This window comes from Syzygium oleosum, unplaced genomic scaffold, assembly GCF_021117445.2.
Source record: "Syzygium oleosum isolate NSW1041296 unplaced genomic scaffold, Sole_v2.1 Sole_v2.13, whole genome shotgun sequence".
In the NCBI taxonomy this organism is placed as follows: domain Eukaryota; kingdom Viridiplantae; phylum Streptophyta; class Magnoliopsida; order Myrtales; family Myrtaceae; genus Syzygium; species Syzygium oleosum.
The window spans coordinates 1,292,954-1,312,033 of record NW_026607497.1 but is presented as its reverse complement, the minus strand read 5'-3'; the positions used below and the strand labels follow the sequence as shown (position 1 = coordinate 1,312,033).

The following is a 19,080-nucleotide window of genomic DNA, read 5'->3' as shown; positions in this document are numbered from 1 at the left end:
AAAAATACAAAGAGTACTTAAGATACCCCTAAAAAAGATTTAAATTTAACATTTTTATCTCGGCTCCACGTTTTTCTCGCAAGCATCTACTTTATTAATAAAAAATTAACTCCCTATAAGGTTCGGTTTGTTCCGCAAAAAATAAATAATTTAGAAAATATTTTTCTAAAAACGATCACTTGTATCGCTTGAAATAATTAGTCAATGAAAAATATTCTAATTATTGACAACAATTTATTTCTAAACATTTTCTTTAACAGTGAAAATACATTTCTTTCATTCATTTTTTTAAGCGATACAAGTGATCATTTTTTTGAAATTTTTCGTGAAATAAATGGAGCCTAAGTGTGATTTGAGTTATTTTACTTTAATGCCGAATTAATAAATACAATACGACAATTTAAAAGGCAATCTTGGGTTATTGATTGAATCAAACAATTCTTTACTTATTTATTTATCAACTATGTATTAAAAATATACTAAAATTGCTTCATTTCCATGCAATACCAAGCATTAGATTTCAATTTGGTTTTAACTTTGCAATTAGGTATGCAAGTTGAACTGCATTCAATGAGCGAGCAATCGAGTTGGATAGAGTTTTATACGTAAGGTGATACCGTTCACCCAATGCGATGGTTTAGGTTTAATGCAATTCAAAAACTATCCTCGGTTTAATGATTCCGTGTCATTACAAAGAAAATTAACATGAATTTTTTAGTTTAAGATAAAATGGTGGCGTGTTATATAGTTGAAAGGAAAATAAGAAGTTTGAAGGGTGACGGTGCGGCCTGCACCTCACATTTCCCCAAGGAATCAGGACAACTTGCTTGTTCGGTTTCCCTTGGGAAATCAGAGTCTCACTCCATTTTCTTCGGAAATTGCACATTTTTAGCAGGTTAAGAGCACGTTCCTCTTTTTGGGTTTTCCATTGGAGCTCTCTCTCACCCCTTAAATGCCGAATCTGAAAACTGCAACTTCTAGGGTTTATACTTTTTTCCACTTTCTCATCTACGATTGTGAGTGAGTGGTTGGCAAAGAGCGGCGGAAGCCGAGCAAGTGCTGCCATAGCGTGAGTAGATGCACCTTCTTAATTGCCCCTCCTCGGCAAAATCGCAGAGAAGGTTTCTATCTTCACAGACAATGCTGCCACTGTTACGTTTTCTGCCCAACCGGCCCTCAGCCCATGGGCTCTAAGAAAACTTTTTGAGGACTGCAATTTTCATCTAAACCTTTCGCAAGGTATTTCTCTAGCCCTTTGTTCACGCGAAGCTAATCAGGTCGCAGACTGGATCGCCAAGTCCCATCGTAAAGGGACACTCCCCTCTAACTGGTTGTACAAACTCCCCCAATCTCTTTGGGACTTATTATGTAATGACACTAGTCATCTTTACTCTTGTAATCCATCGTTAAATGAATGAAACGGTATTTGCTTTCGACCAAAAAAAAAAATTGCCCCTCCTCCCTAGAGGTGGCCACGGTTCGGAACCGACCGGTTCCGGCCGGAACCGGCGGTTCCGGTTCGTGGCCAAGTGTGAACCGGAACCATCCGGTTCCGGGCCGGTTCCGGTTCGTGGCCAAGTGTGAACTGGAACCGTCCGGTTCCGGGCCGGTTCCTATTTTTTTCTGTTTTTTTTCTTTTCCTTTTCCTTTTCTTTTTTTTTTCTTCCTCCACGGCCGGCCATAGCCGGGGCCGGCGCGGAGGTCGCCGGCCTCTAGGCGAGGCGGCCCTCGCCGGCGTCGGGCGAGGCCGGCCCTCGCACGGGCGAGGCCGGCCTCGCCCGACGCCGGCGAGGTCGAGCCTCGCCCGTTGCGGGCGAGGCCGAGCCTTGCCGGCGTCGGGCAAGGCCGGCCTCGCCCACCCAGCGAGGGCCGGCCTCGCCGACGCCGGCGAGGTCGAGCCTCGCCGATTGTGCGAGGCCGAGCCTCGCCTCGCCGGCGTCGGGCGAGGCCGGCCTCGCCCGGCCCGCGAGGGCCGCCTAGCCCGACGCCGGCGAGGGCCCCTCGCCCGACGCCGGCGACCTCCGCGCCGGCCCGGCCATGGCCGGCCGGCGGCCGAGGAGGAAGAAAAAAAAAAATATAAATTATAATTTTAAAAAACAGAAACAAGGAAAAAAGACAAAAGAGAAAAAGGAAAAACAGAAAAGGAAAAGGAAAAGAAAAAGAAGAAAAACAGAAAAGGAAAAACAGAAATGAAAATAAAAAAAATAAAAAAATACTATTCTTGTGATAGAACATTATTCAATATAAATTGTGATTAAAATGTAAATTGTACTCAAATTTGGGGACAAAAAGACAAGAGAGAAAGAGAGGGCTTCAACTTAATAAATTATCATTAAGCACATTACAATTCGTTACAACGATCTTAAAAAAAAAGGAGTACAATATATATACCCTAAAATTATCCCAAAACCTAAGCATTCCGTGCGCAGGGGACCAGAGGTCACATATCGTCGGATTATATTTCGGTTTCCCTAAGCTCACGTGGGCGTACCCGGTATGAGAAACAAGAGTTCCCGAAATATTTGCCAACTCCAATAATTCTTTTACCCTCAATCGTCACTACCCGTTCCGGTACCGATAGTGGTAGCGGTAGTATCTCCGTCGTTAAAGAATTCGAATTCATTATTCCGATCTATCTCTTGTTGCCGGTATTGAGCCTTCGTCCAATCAGCAACACAAGCTTGCATCTCCACTGATTCTGGATCTAATCTTGAACGATGTTCGTTCAAAATATTACCTCCGACCGAATGCTTGTTCGACCGCAACCGTGGAACAAGGGGTTGAAAAAATCTGTTTTGCAATAAGAGAAAGGATTGGGTATTGGCTTGCGTGCCTCTTCCACCAATCCAAAATAAAAAAATCTGTACCACCTTCGGCTTCAGTAAACTCAAATAAAATGGTTAGATAACTCTCTAATTCAGAAATATTTCCTATTACTCCCTTTTGTTTTTTTGTCTATGTAATAAAAGTTGGTACCCTCTACTAATTTTACCTGTACTGTCATTTTGTATCTCCGTAGATTGAGAAGATCTAATATCACCTAAATTATATTTAGTATAAAATTCATTATATAATTCTATTACTACATTTTTAACCTCACGTACTATGGTTGTAACATTTGTCACATCATAATGTAAACATTGATAATACGCACGCAAAAAATCATTTAAGCCATCCAATTTGCAACGCGGATAAAAAACACAAGCAACTAAATAAATCATGGGAATTTCACTATAATAATGAAGCCATTTCATTTTCATTGCAACTATAGTATGTTGTAATTCAACATCATTTTCATATTCATCAAAAGTTCCGACAATATTAGTACACTCTACTAAAAATAAATGTGTAGTAGGATAATAAACACCAGACAAAGTATAAGTTGCATCATTAAAAACCTTTAAAAGATGTAAAATTTTTTGGCAAATATGCCACTCTTGTGGGTATAAATTAATCTCAGGTATATTATTAGAAATGAATGCACATAATAAATCTTTATATGCTAAAGATTCACTAAGCAAGTGGAAAGTAGAATTCCAACGAGTTGGAACATCTCTTGGAAATCTTTTTGGCCTTTTGCCATTATCTCTACAAAATCTACCCCATTCTTTCATTTTTTTGGGATGTTTCCATAAAAATTGAATCGCCGTTTTTATTGGTTGAAGAAAAATATCAAGAGTTTTCAAACCATCTTGTACACATAAATTTAAAACACAACAAGCACATCTAATGTGAAAAATTTTTCCGCCAAAAGCGGGTTTACAAATATTTTCTAACTCGGCAATTGAAGCGGTATTTGCTGCGGCATTATCAAAACCAATTGAAAAAATTTTGTTAAGCAAATAATATTCTTCTAAAACTTGCCTAATTATTCTATAAATATTATTTGCCGTATGATGATCATCGAAACTCTAAATGCAATAACTCTTTTTTGAATAGTCCACTCGTCATCTATCCAATGACATGTTATGCCCATGTAAGAATGATTTTGCCAATGATCACTCCAAATATCACTACCTATATGCACGCATCCATTAAATTGCATAAAAAAATTTTGTAAATCATTTTTTCCATTTTTGTAAAGATCTTTAATTACTCGTTTAATTGAATTTCTAGGAACACGTTTTGCTTGTGGAGCACATGCTTTTTGTACAAATTCATTAAAACCAAATCTTTCTCCAAAATTAAATGCTAAATGCTCAACGGAAATAAATTTGGCTAATTCTTCCTTATAAGTTTTTTCATTAAAACGAAATAAAGGGGAAGTGTTAGGATTGACGTACCCGGAAATTTGTTGTTGCCCGATATCGATTCCCGTTTCGGTTGGATGTTTGCTCATAATATGTCGTTTAAATGTTCCATATCATTGTCCACCTGTATATTTATATATTTTTCCACAATATTTACAAATTATATCATACCTTTTTTGACCGATATCAAACCTTTCCATTTTCGTGAAGTGATTCCAAATGTCAGATGTAAATTCCCGTTCCGCTTCCTTTGTTGTAGATATTTCAGCAGGAGGATGAAAACTTTCTTGCGTCGGGACGCGCTCCACATCGTGAAAAATGTTGATTTCATCATCTTGAAAATCTGCATATTCACGAGGATCAAAAGAATGATGGGATTCTGTCGCGATATTCTTACCTTTGCTAGTTGGCACTCGACTTCCACTTGCCATTTTTCGAATGGATTGAGAGAATTGAGCGGATTAATTGGGAGAATTAAGAAAGAATTGCGTGGATTGAGAAAATTGAGAGAATTTCAGAGAATTTGAGAGAATTTCGAGTATTGAGAAAATTTGAAACTTGAGAGAAGAGAATTGGAGAGAATTTGAGAGAATTGTGTGTGTATTGTGAGAATTTGAGAGAATTTATAGGAAAAAATAGAAGAAAATTTAGAATTAAAAAAATAAAACATAACCGTTGCAAAATTGCAACGGTTATGTGTTTTTTTATTATAAAACGCCCGTTGGGGCGTAGCCGTTGCCCCAACGGGCCGCAAGGTCTTTGCGGCGCAGCAGGCTCGCACGTCTGCGAGCCCCGCTGCGGATTAATATTTTTTTTGGTTGGGCCGTTGGCCGGTTCTACGCGAGGCTGGCTGCAGCCAGCTGCGCATGGCCCGCACCGCAGCGTGTCTTTGTAGCTGCGGCTTCGCCCGCAGCTTTTTTTTTTTTTTTTTTTTTTTTTTTTGCAGAACGGCCCGGAACCGGCGGTTCCGGGCCGTTCAAATTTTTCTGAAGGCCGGAGCAGGGACCGTATGCCACGGGCCGGTTCGGTTCCAACTGCTGGCCCGGTCAACGGGCTGGGCCCGGGTTTGACCGGGCCGGTTCCGGTCCGGTTCCGGGCCAAAACCGGCCTGTGGCCACCTCTACAGTCCTCCCATCAACTCGTTCGCTTTTCATGCCTTGTCGTTCAGTAGTCCAGTCCAAAGAGAGAAGAAGAAAGCACAAACTTGGCTTCTCTGAAAATGACCCAAATTGGTGGGTCTTCTCTCTCCACATCAAAATGAAGGCCCATCTTCATAAACGGCCAGCCCCTAAGATCATTCTTGAGTCCTTGAACTTGATCGGCACGTTGGACGGGAAGACCATGACCGGCTCGACCAGCTTCACGTCCTCAACCTCAAGGACAGCTCCATATCCAACAATGTCACTGATCTCTCCCGTCTCCTCAACCTCAAGCCCCTCTACCTAAACGGCAATGCCTTCTCTGGCGGCTTCCCCACTTTCCTCACCGGCTGCCACCGCCTCAAGATTCTCATACTCGCTGGAAATCACGTCTCTGGCAAAGCACTTGGCAGTCAAAACCTCATAATTTTTTTTTCTTGAATATCGTTAGATTTGTTTCTTTAAATTCTACACACATGCATAACAAATTATCTTCGGGAAAAGTGCTAAAAAAGTCCAAAACCGTTTGCATTAGTGTCAATTTAATCCTAAACCTTTTTTTAGTGCTAATTCAGTCCTAAACCTTTTGCATTGATGCCAATTTAGTCCTAAACCTTTTTTTGGTGCCAATTTAGTCCTAAACCTTTTGCATTGGTGCCAATTCAATCCTAAATCTTTTGTCTTTGTGCCAATTCAGTTCTTCCGATCAATTTTTGCCGGATTTTGCTGACGTGGACGCTGATCGGCCAGCGGCCGGTCACCGGCGTTGACGTGGACAGTTTTAATAATATTTTAATATTTTTTTAATTTTTATTTCATTTTTTCTTTTATTTCTTTTCTTTTTTTTCCCCTCCCCTCCCTTTAGCTGGTCACCGAATTGGCAACCTACCAGAGGCCGGAGGCCGGCGCCGGCGAGGCTCGCCCACGCCGGTCACTGGCGAGGGCGGCCTCGCCCAGCCACGGCGAGGTTGTGCCTCGCTCAACCGCCGCCGACAGCGAAGGCAAGCATCGCCATGGCTGGGCGAGGTTGGCCCTTGCTAGTGACGGTGAAGGCGAGCATCGCCATGGTTGGGCGAGACCCGACCTCGCCGGCGGTTGGGCGAGGCACGACCTCGCCGGATCTGGTGAGGTCTGGCCTCGCCCAGCCACTGGCGATGCTCGCCTTCGCCATCGCTGGCGAGGGCAAGGCCTGACCTCGTTGGATCTGGCGAGGTCGAGCCTCGCCGGCGGCTGGGCGAGGCACAACCTCGCCCAGCCATGGCGACGCTCACTTTTGCCGTCGCTGGCCAGGGTGAGCCTCGTCGGCGGCTGGGCGAGGCACAACCTCGCCCAGCCATGGCGACGCTCACTTTTGCCGTCGCTGGCCAGGGTGAGCCTCGTCGGCGGCTGGGCGAGGCCCAACGTCGCCGAATCTGGCGAGGTCGAGCCTCGCCGGCAGCTGGGCGAGGCCCAACCTTGCCAGATCTGGCGAGATTGGGCCTCGCCCAGCCATGGCGACGCTCACCTTCGCCGTCGCTGGCGAGGGTGAGCCTCACCAGTGGCTGGGCGAGGCTCAACCTCGCCGGATCTGGCGAGGTTGAGCCTCGCCGGCGGCTGGTCGAAGCAAGACCTCACCGGATCTGACGAGGCTGCCCTCGCCAGTGGCTGGCGAGGGTGAACCTCGCTAGTGGCCGGCGTGGGCGAGCCTTGCCGGCGCCGGCCTCTGGCCGGTCGCCGGTCCGGCGACCGGCTGGAGGGAGGGGAGGGGAAAAAAAAAAGAAAAAAAAATTCAAAAAAATATTAAAATATTATTTAAGTTGTCCACGTCAGTGCCAGTGACCGGCCGCCCGCCGGTCGCCGTCCACGTTAGCAAAATCAGGCCAAAATTGGCCGGAAGGACTGAATTGGCACAAAGACAAAAAGTTTAGGACTGAATTGGCACCAATGCAAAAGGTTTAGGATTGAATTGGCACAAAAAAAAGGTTTAGGACTAAATTGGCATAAATGCAAAAGGTTTAGGACTTTTTTGGCACTTTTCCCGATGATCTTCTAAAGGAAATGTGTGGTCTGGTTGCCCATTATACTCAAAACAAAATGACTGGCTCAAATTACACCGCTACTTGTAGGATGTAACGGTGTCGTTCTCCTAGCGCAGTCCAAATTGAAAAGTGAGATACTTTCTCATGAATACCAACGACCAATTTGGCAGTGGAAAAGCATTGAAAGGTTTAGATTTGTATTGTCCGAATTTCTCCTGCGACGAAATATCTGTTACTGAAAGTCATATTTCGGCTTTAAATTGAACGACACAGGTTTTGTGGCGACTTTGATAAGAAACTATCATAGGTAGACAAGAAATAATGGCAAAAGGACACCAGAAGTGTCATAAGTTGTGTACGGAGGATACTTTGGTGCCATAACTTTTTTTTCGGATCACTTTGGTGCCAAGTCGGAGGAAAAGAGCTCACTTAAGTACCAATTTAGACGGAAATCCGATGTGGCATTTTTTATTAATTTCTGACGCCGACGTGGCTCACTGAAGGATGAGTCAGCGTGTACAGTCAGCATTTTTTATTTTAAATAATTTTTTTCCTTTTTTTTCTTTTTTTTTCCTCTTCTTTCCTTTTTCCTTTCTTTTCTTTTTTTTTTTTTTTCTTTTCTCCCTTCGCCGGTCGGTTGCCGGTGGCCGGCCCGGTCACCGGCGAAGCCCGGGAAGGGTTGGGTGAGGGCGGCCTTGCCCATGGCCTGTGAGGGGCGGCCTCGCCAGATCTAGGCGAGGCGACCCTTGCCGGCGACTGGCGAGGCTGCCCCTCGCAAGATCTGGGCGAGGCGATCCTCGCAGGCAACTGGCGAGGCGACCCTCGCCCATGGCCGGCGAGGGGCGGCCTCGCTAGATCTGAGCAATGCAACCCTCGCCGGCGACTGGCGAGGCCGCCCCGCACCTCGCCCATGGTCGGCGAGGGGCGACCTCGCCAAATCTGGGCGAGGTGACCCTCGCCCATGGCTGGCGAGGGGCGGCCTCGCCTGTCGCCAGCGAGGGTAGCCTCGCCTAGATCTGGCGAGGCCACCCCTCGCCAGATCTAGCGAGGGGCGGCCTCGCCCATGGCCGACGAGGGGCGGCCTTGCCTGTCGCCGGCGAGGCTCGCCTCGCCCATGGCCGGCGAGGGGCGGCCTCGCCTGTCGCCGGCAAGGGTCGCCTCGCCCAGATCTGGCGAGGCCGCCCCTCGCCCAGCCCTTCCCGGGCTTCGCCGGTGGCCGGCCCGGCCACCGGCAACCGGTCGGCGAGGGGAGAAAAGAAAAAAAAGAAAAGAAAGGAAAGAGGAAAGAAGAGGAAAAAAAAAGAAAAAAAATTTATTTAAAATAAAAAATGCTGACTGTACACGCTGACTCATCCTCCGGCGAGCCACATTGGTGTCAGAAATTAATAAAAAATGCCACGTCGGATTTCCGGCCAAATTGGCACTTAAGTGATCTCTTTTCCTCCGACTTGGTATCAATGTGATCCGAAAAGAAGTTATGGCACCAAAGTGTCCTCCGTACACAACTTATAGTATTTCTGGTGTCCTTTTGCCAAGAAATAACTGTAGACTTTACTTTGAACAAAACTGTACGTACAAACTATGCTAGAATTTAATCAACGACAAAACTTAAAAATACAATCACTTACACAACAACACAAGTCTGTAAACTATGCCGGAATTTAGTGGATGACAAAATTTGAGAACGCAAGGATACTGTGCCAGAATTTAATCGATGACATAACACCCAGGAGAGATACATATCGGAATTTAATGAACGACGTCGATATGAAAACTACAATTAAGAAACACGTCGGAATTTAATTGACGACTATCGAATCTAGAAACTAAAAGAACTATGTAGGAAAGTAAAGATAATCGAAAGATTTCATTTTGTTTGATTTGTGCCAGGGGACTCTAAAGAGTACAATGTGGCTAGTTAACGTATACAATTGATGGTTATCAACGATTGTTATAAAAGATGGTTACAAAGAGAAGTTACAAAGGGTGGTTACAAAAAAGGGTTACAAACGGTCATCAACGATTACAATTTTTTTTGGGTCAGAATCAATAGTTACATCGATTACACTATGTTGACGGTTTTTTCGAACTACACTATGATGATTTCTTCGACTCCACTATCTTGACGGTTGCTTTATTCCACTACATTGATGATTGCATCTGAGATTGTCGACTCCTCTTTTTGTCGATTTCTTTCAAGTTTTCGATTCTTCAAGTTGTTAATTTTTCAAGTTAACAAAAAATTGGACATTTTTTGGTGCAAACAAATGTCCCCTTTTAAAAGAATGAATCATTCAATTCTTTTAAATTAGGTAATGTCATCATGTGCCACTTGTCATGGGCAAATTTGATTTTTTCTTGCCGAATTATACTTGGTTAGATTCATTGTGGATTTCATTTGTTTCCACAAAAGGCACATTTTGTGTAAAGTCTTCATGTGGGAGGTTGCAAAAAAAAAAGTGACAAAGGGTGGTTGCAAACAGAGGTTACAAATGGTTACCTAATGGTTGCATCGACAACGGTTACATCAATTCCACTATCTTGACAATTTTTTCGACTCTACTATTTTGACGGTTGCTTTATTCTACTACGTTGACGGTTACTTCTTTGACACATTGACAGTTATTTCTTTGACGGTTGCATTCAAGGTTGTCGACTTCACTTTTTGTCGATTCCTTCAAGTCGTCGATTCTTCAAGTTATCAAATGTCGATAATTACAAAAAATTGAACATACTTTGGTGAAAAAAAACTTTTTTGTGGGACGTAGGAAGGTTTAAACTTGATGTAAGTGGATAAGAGATTATCTTTTCACGTCTGTCTCTTAATCCATGGTCCTCTCATTGAATGATAACATGCTAGGAGATATGGAGATCAGATATATTCATACATAAATCGAATTGGAATGATGAAGGAATAGAAAACTTACATTCATGTGGGTCATGGGTTTCTCATGGTTGGGTCGAAGAAAAAATGTGGACGTCGAAATTTAAGATAGGTCATTAGACTTTTCGTTTCGTATTTATACGACGAAACTCGTACTTTATCTATCTAATATGATAATTTTCCCACCTCTGAAGCATTTGGCAATTGAATGAAGATCCTTTACTCAGTCTGCACATATTATCATTGGTGTTTGAATCAACTCTCAACCAGGTTAATGCACATAATAATATAGTCGCGGTTAGAATGTTAAAGGACATTCATGGAAGTATTATGCATGCGTGAAGGACCAACATCTTTTTCAAATACGGCCAAGCATTCCATCCACGTGGAAGTTTCCGATCACAAGAAGGAAAAAGGGACATGGAAAGTTCAAAGATAAAAGAAAAGGTAATCAGCATAAATTTGTCTACCTAAAGCGTGAAAGCAAAGGCAAATTGCTAAATCATGGTGCGAGGGTTCCTGTTTCATCAAAAACAACCAAAAAATCGTCTCCGGAAAAGTCATACCAACTTCCACGAGCTGTTGGAGATGCACGCATGCATGTTTTCTCGTCGTGGAAAATCATTATCAGTCAAATACCATCCACTCATTGCACGCTTGACTGGGCAGTCCCTATCGAGTTTAAAAATCACACATTTCGAGTGTGATTCTGCTTTTCTGTCTCATTACCCAACCTGAAAGCATGTGGATTTGTGAACAGTAGTCTGTTCTATACTAGGCACACGTTCCCATGCTTTTTACTTTATTACTTTTTCTACATTTATGTGAACTTGATAGGCTTCACCTATACACATCTATGAATTTTTTCGTCCTACTATATGAAATGAACCGTACTGCACGAACCCCATGGAATCATATTAATGAGAAGAAAATGGTCTCATAAGTTTCGTTTCCTGTGCTTCATAAAAAAATGTGAAAATTGAGGAATTTCAAGTCATCAACAAGTCAATGATAAAGATACATTAAAGATTACAGACGGTCATGCTAGTGAGTGTTTTTTAGGAGGTCAACCTCTTTTAGTGTACTTTTGTTGGGGGCACACCATAGACAATGCCTGAAATCGCTAAATCTACAATTTTCAAACCTTGAGCTTAGCAACTAGACATTCCTGAAACTAAGTTCGAGATCTTAGGTGCTTCTGTTATATCAAATCAAGTTAAAACGATAAAAGGAAATGATGCGTTCTCATGAGTATCTTGAATTTTTCATGGACAAAAACGGGTGAATTTATGATGCACGTACTGTACCAAAAATCTCAAAGTACGAAAATTCATGCAATTAAAAGTCACCCAGATGAAGCCATACCTCGTGCCTAAAGGCCAGCACATGCTCATTTCTAATGCGAGGACTTGGACGGACAACAATGTGGTTATATAACATTTTTCAGCCACATTCTTATTCCTATATTTCCACCATCTAATTCCTTTACACTATTGGACAGACAAAATAATGAACACCTAATAATTACTGAACGAATCTAAGTCCTAAATATGTGGGAGAAGCTTGATCTCTAAAGAATGGTTTCGGGTCTCATCCTTACTCGTGAAAGAAGCTGAAGAATCAATCCATGGACCTTTTATGGACATGCTTCCCGGCACCTGGTGAGTGTCCGGAGAGAATGTCGAGATGTTTGTTTGGCTATCACTAGATAGCCTCTCGAAGGCTCTGAACCTAGGATCTGAATTTGTTGCGGTGCGCTTTATTATCGGTGCTTGAATCACACTTTTTCCTTCAAGCATGCTCACCACAGATGACATTGGCGGCCTGAGAGTTGGTGAAGGATTGGTGCATAGTAGTGCCAGGTTTAGCATTCTCATTGCCTCTTCCTCGGAGTAATCTGAGCCAAGACGTGGATCCACGAGTTCAAGAACGTTCCCTTGCTCTTGTAACACATAGGCCTTTCATCATGTACGAATAGAAATAGAAGATTAGTCGGTTATCTTGCTTTTAAAAACAGAAAACAGTTTTAGGAACAATTGAGGGGAATAGGTTACTGATAGATGAAATCTCATCATGTTCATGCGTTCATGTTCTCCACCGCTGAGCATGCTCATGCATACATATCAATATGACACTACTCTAAGCTTCTAACCCATCTTTTCTTTTTCTTTTTCTTTTTAGGGAGAAGTCCTTAAAAGAAACTATTCCTTCATATATTTATTTACTCTGATTGAATTTGTCCTTAATAGCTTGTTCCATCATTTAACTATAAAGTCACATGCCATCATTCTACTTGCAAGTCCTCAAAGCAAACCAGCAGAAAGTAGAGAAAGAGATCTTCAAAAGCTTGGCTGCATAATTTCTATAAAACTTAAAGCCGCTAGACATTACCCAGTCAAGGAGATAAACAAATTCTTCCTTCGGCCTGTAATTTGTGTTGCTCTTTCCGCTGACAATTTCCAAAGCTACGACTCCAAAGCTGTAGACATCGGCTTTGTCCGTCAAGTAGCCCCTCATCGCATATTCGGGAGCCATATAACCTCTGTGGCAAGGCAAAATAGTAATGGTGAATATGGCTATAGAAGGAATACATTCAGGGAAAACATTACAGATTTGTAGCAATCAAAAGCTTATTAGATAAAGCTAATTAAAAGAAGAGAATTAACCAGAATAACAGAAGACATACATTGTTCCAGCTATCCTTGTGCTGATATGTGTATTCTCTTCTTCATCGAGTTTGGCCAAACCAAAATCTGAGATCTTGGCATTTAGTTCCTTATCAAGCAGCACATTTGTCGCTTTTATGTCCCTATGAACAATTTTCAACCTAGATTCCTCGTGAAGGTAAGCCAATCCCCTTGCTATTCCCAAACATATTTTCTTTCTTGTGGCCCAGTCCAACTTGATCTGCTGCTCTTCTCGTCCTGGGAAGAGAGAGAGAGAAACAAAGAGAGTTCAGTTGAATGCTCATTTATAGCATATTAATCAGCTTAGGAAAAGCATCTTTTACCAAAAAGTGCACGGGCAAGACTATTGTTCTCTAGATATTCGTAAACTAGCAACAGCTGATTTCCTTCAATGCAGCAGCCGTAAAGCTTTACAAGATTTGGGTGCAGGAGAGCCGATATCATGCCTATCTCGTTGAGAAATTCACGATTGCCTTGCTTTGATTTTGAAGAAAGCTGCTTCGCAGCAATTAAAGTTCCATCCGATAGTGTTCCCTGAGATTAATTATATGAATTTAAGACTCATAGCTAATTAGACATTATTTCATTACAAAAAGGTCAGCTTGACAAGATCCGGGTTGGTAAGTCTAAAACAAAGACACATACTGAATTTATTAGACAATTCCTTCACATTGAATGGAGAATGAAGCTATGAGCATATTGTGAATTGCCTTATAAACTGGCCCAAATCCTCCTTCACCTATCTTATTCACAGAGTCGAAGTTGCCCGTAGCAGCTTTGATTTGCCTTAAAGTGAAATGGCCAGTTTGAAGATCTAGCCCATGTAATTCTGAAAAAAGAAAAAAAAAACAAGGCGTATATCAAGAATGCGATAATAATAATTGAAGGAAAAGCACAGTTCTACAACAAACTCTCAATCCGAGGAGTGATTTGCCTATATAGTCATGCCTCATAGACATGCAATCTTAGTTAAAAGAAAAAAAGGCCAACTTTTGGTGTCACAGTTTACTCATAAGAACTCCACAAAAAGTACAAAGAAAGCAGATAAATACGGTCTTGAATTAAGCATCATACTTGTGCGATGAATCAAAGAGTGACAGATTCCTATGTAAGCAGACATGTCGGTATGATAATCTCACCTGGATCTTCAACTTCTCTGCAGCCTAAGAATCTCGTTAGCCAAAGGACTAGTAATATCAATACAAGGAGAAGCATTGAAGCTACCGCGATTCCAGTGATTGCTCCAGTTGATAGTCCAGCGCTTCCAACGTGAAAGTCTACAAGCAGGAAAAAAATGATAGATTTATACGTGAATGCTTCAATGACCACATGAGGAAAGAATGATAGAGATCTGTATGTCAGCATTGACTTACTCGGTGTCACTGCAATAGCGGAAATAAGTGGTCCATAGATACCTCTTTCAGGAATGGTTGTGGTTCCCTTCCCTGACCAATATAAATGAATCTCCAAAGTACTGCCATTCACATAAATATTTTCGAAGTCCTTGTAAATGCCCTTCCCAACACCTCCCGCTTCCTCTGCAATGTTAAAATCCTTCAACACTTGATTGCCCTGCAAAATAAACAAGAATTTTGGTAAGAAAAGATCATGCTTTTGCCGGATGGTTCTGTGCAGCCCTGTCACACACCAAGTCATAATAACAATTTCTCAAGTCAAATTCCTCAACAAAAAACGATAACTCAGCAAAATAGACGAAATTAAAATAATTATCAGGTATTACTTGTATCGATACATTGAATATACGTTTCCCAAGGCTGCTAAATGTTTTGTCGTTGGAAAATTGAATTTCAGCAAAATGGAGCCGCACTTTGTAACTTCCTTTCATCATGCAAAGGCCATAGTATCTGATCGACCAAGGGGAAAGGCGAGCCGTTTGGTACAATTCTAAGCCGTTCACATTCATAGAAAATGGGTTATTCACTGTGTAACGACCGTCATCATTTCCCATATAAAGCCCTGTGCTGCTGTAAGCCCACTTTTCTGAAGAAGAAGAAGAGAAAAATGATGGCCCGTTCAGACTGGTGTCCTCTTCATATTGATTCCCGTCAACATTTATTTTGGTTCCTCCACAATTGATAAACAAGGAATAGTCTGCATGGGTCACTCGATGATATTGCATAAGAAATGATAGGGGACAAAAGTAGCTCGACAGTTTATGCTCAACAACAATTCAAACATAGTAAAACTCACACTGTGCTTTCCCGCTGCAGGGTAGATCCTTCACCAAGCACCAGAGCCTAATGGGATAAACCAGAAAGATTGTCGGTACTATAATGTTCACACGCAATTATCAACAATTGGTATAGCTCTTAGTCAAAGAGACTTACGAGTTGTTTCCGTTGGATGAATAGCTGGAAACCAAATTACTAGAAAGTGACACGATAAGTTAGATAATAACTCCAGAAATATGGGGATGAGACAAAACTATAAAATTTCTGCCTTAAGAGAGAATGTGCATTGACTCACACTTGTGATTGCTGACAACTGGTTGGAGAAGAACCGGTGAAATTGTTGTAAGATAAGTCCCTGCAGTTCATACCTTGACCTAATTAGTGTGCATATTATCCCCCACTAATAATTATGGTACAACATCGAAGAGTGATATATCAAATGTGAACCCACGAGTCTCACACTAAGAATTATGAGTCGAATCCTGCAATCTATGACAATCGTATGGAAAACTTAAAACAAGATATGTTCATAGGAGACTAACAGAAATTGCTTGCTGCTTGTTACCCAACTGGGTACTGCTCCAGTAAGGGAGTTGTTTATCAGGAACCTACATTCACAAATAAAAGTTATGTAAATCTTGTCCAAAGAATTGTTCGGAATCCAATTGTATGGGGTGTCTATGATACTAATGAGGAAGGAAAGTCAACTCCATATTTGCTAAGACATTAGGAGTTGTCAAGAAAATTTGTAAGTACATGTAATCCAGAGCAACTCCCATCTTGTCAGGAACTTGACCAGTCAATCTGTTGACGCTCAGGTCTCTACCCAAAGATGAAAAAAAGGAGACGAGTCAGATAGTTTTCTCAAGAAAACTTGCAGAAGTTCATGTAATTTGAACTTCAATATGAGGCCTTTCTTATTCATGAAACAAATATCTTCTCAAAAAATGCAATAGTCTGCTGGGACAAGTCCAAAAATCTGTCGGTGCTTAATAACCGGTCCACTGGAACAGAAGATATATCTTACGATCAAATGAAATATCCATATCATTTTAACAACTTACAATGTCTTCAAACTTGTCATTTCCCTGATGTAACCTGGAATTGAGCCAGTAAGCAAGCAATTTCTCAGAATCCTGAGATGTGAAAAACAATAGTTAGTGGTAATCAGTTATAATAAAAAGAGACAAAAGAAGCAAATGAAATGTTCATGATATTGAACTCACAAAGCCTCCAACATGCTCATGCCCTGCAAATCAGGAAAATTCGAGCTTGGACCTTTCAAATCAGATATTCTCCTGGACGCATATAAAACCACTCCATCACATAACATTAACGTCCATCCTACCTTTTCGAGATAAAACACAATCTTACAAGATTATAAGAGACAAAAAGAATTGCACAGGATTGAATGCTCACAAATCCGTCAAGTTTGTCAACAAAGATATGCTTGAAGGAATAGGTCCCTCCATAGACGTGCCTTGCATGTCCCTGAAAAGTTAATGCCGTCATATAAGAACGACTTTTGAGTTCTCATAAATCCTAAAATTGAATTTGTTTGGCCCTAATTGAGAAGGATTGAGATACGCACAATCTTGTAATTTTGGTCCAATTCCCAATAAAATTAGGTATCTTTCCCGATAATGTGCTTCCATCTATGCAACTGCAAGTCGTCAATAGGTAAAAATCTCTCAAAGGAAATTCAGCATGTTAAGAAATAAAAAGTATTATGATGCTGCTTACAAATCTTCTAAGTTCTTTAGATTGCCAAAGGATTCAGGTATTGTTCCCGTGAAATTATTAGCAGACAGAAGACTGCAAAAAAAAAAGAGAGAGAAGAAGATCTAGGAATTAGAAATACTGAAGGATCATGTCTCAATGTATAAGTGTACATAACATAGAACAAAGTGTATTGTCATCTCCCCAGACCAAGCAACTGTTCCAATTTAAGTAGGAAGATTAGAGTCAGATCTTCTATTTCCAATTTACTTACAGTCTCCTTAAGCGGCTCAAGTTTCCAATGTTCGGCTCAAGAACGCCTTCAAGCAGATTGTCCTCTAATACGCTAGCATAGACATAAATTTATCACCATCAGGTCTAACGCATTCTCAATGCAAAGGTATATAACTTATAGCAAGTCTTACAGCTCCTCCAGCATGCTGATGTTGCCAATTTCCTTGGGAATACCACTTATGCGATTTCCAAGTGCTGACCTGAAGCACCAAAGTGAAAACAAAAGGATGCTTCTTTTTTTAAGAACTCCTAATTAAATTGTGATAATGATTCCTAATGTATGATAAGATTAACTTACAGAATGGTAAGTGGTATCTGAGTAAGAGTTGTGGGGAGAGATCCACTAATGTTGTAACATTCTGAATTTTCGATCCTTTCCCCGGGATTTATGAAATGAATATTTTGGCCAATGCACTTACAGTGAGATCTCACCCGGAACCGCGCATTCACCGGATGCTAACCTTAGGGGTAAGGCTATCATGGGATTGAGTTCGCATGACCAAAGAACTCGACCTTGGTTCGACTTTCGACCATAAGGATTGACGAGGGAATGTTTTGGGCCAACAGAGACCGATCTATTTGATTGATCGTGTCCGTAGGGAACTAGCGACAGACCCTCGCAATTACATGACAATCGAGGTCGCCCTGGTTCGAGCAAACTTAAACGTGATTTGACTTAGTGTCGGTCACGGGTCGAGAGCGCGTAATCCCAAAGAGCCACCTATTAGCAAGAGATAAACTAAAGTCGCGATTGTTCGATTCTAGTCATTTCTTGGAATTCGAGCCTGGGAATCGAGAATTTTGAAAGTGACAATTTTTAGCAGCCGATGGCGTTTTTGGTGTGGCCAACCTTGGGGCCACCCGTTTTTGTAAAAAAATGGATTTCGGTTCGGGACCGGAAAAATGACCGTTTTGCCCCTAGGACCGCGAACGAATTTTGAGGACTGGATTAAGTCGGGGGACTAAGAATTACCCAGTATGGCCGAAAATAAGAGGACAAGAATGCCCCTCTCCCTTTATGGTCAATTACTCTTTTGCCCTTTGATTTTTTGGATAAGGACGGATGTGGGCCGTTGGATTTTGGATAAGATCAATTCTTGGCCATTGGATAGGAGGGGTAGATAGGGGGTATTTTGGTGATTTTCGGAGTGCAATTATTGGGGATCCCATTTAAATATCTATTTCTCCCTCTTTCTCTCTCATTTTCACTCTCTCTCCTCACCCTCCACCGATCGGCTCTCCCTCTCTCTCCCTCCCCGTGCGTGAAGCCACCTTGGTCGACCACCAGCTCGCCGCCGCCTAGTCGCCACCCTCCCGCCGGTCACCGCCGCCGCTCCTCCTCTTTTCCGGTCATGCATCCTCACCGTCCGCCTGTCTTTCTCTCTCTGTTTCGCTGTTCCGTTCGGCCCCGTCACCACCGAGCCACCCCTGGCCATCCTCCCCTGGTCCATACGACCAGATCGCCACCCCCAGCTGCCCGATCGCCGCTCGCCAGCCACCCGTCCACGGTGGTGCAGCCGCTCGCCTGCTTGGCTGCCGGCGCCGCTGCTGCTGCTGGGCCATTCATTCCAACCTCTGTCCAGCCAACTTGTCACGCCTTTTCGAAGTAAGTGACTTCCCCAAGCGTTACCTAGGATCTTGGGTATTGTTAGACATGTTTAGGGCTTGGTTCGGGTAGTTTAGGTGGCTGTTTTAGGGCTGATGTCACGCCCCGTACCCCACGAAGCGGGAGCATCCCACCTTCGGTCGATAAATTGCGACGTCCCAGGAAGCGTCGCCGACCCACGCCCATACAGAGATCAAGCACAAGCGGAAGTATAAAATAAACAAACCCAGACAATTACAATATGAGCCAAAGATAGCCATCCAATAAACAAGATTCAACGCAGAAAATATG

The 19,080-nt window shown here is 42.4% G+C and overlaps 1 protein-coding gene across 1 annotated transcript; it reads right to left on the bottom strand.

Moving 5' to 3' along the window:
• Positions 1-11,835: 11,835 nt before the first annotated feature.
• On the bottom strand, positions 11,836-18,746 carry LOC115681164 (probable LRR receptor-like serine/threonine-protein kinase At1g53440). The gene is made up of 22 exons (XM_056317200.1): positions 18,548-18,746; positions 17,482-17,542; positions 17,315-17,383; positions 17,164-17,235; positions 16,914-16,985; positions 16,762-16,833; positions 16,590-16,661; positions 16,397-16,468; positions 16,235-16,306; positions 15,927-15,992; positions 15,713-15,778; positions 15,466-15,525; positions 15,327-15,365; positions 15,190-15,236; positions 14,720-15,090; positions 14,352-14,550; positions 14,118-14,255; positions 13,638-13,807; positions 13,302-13,512; positions 12,978-13,215; positions 12,683-12,833; positions 11,836-12,249 (listed from the first exon to the last, which is right to left on the bottom strand). Exons 1-22 carry the CDS (start codon positions 18,744-18,746, stop codon positions 11,836-11,838), a joined length of 2,931 nt encoding a protein of 976 aa, XP_056173175.1.
• Between the last annotated feature and the right edge of the window lie 334 nt (positions 18,747-19,080).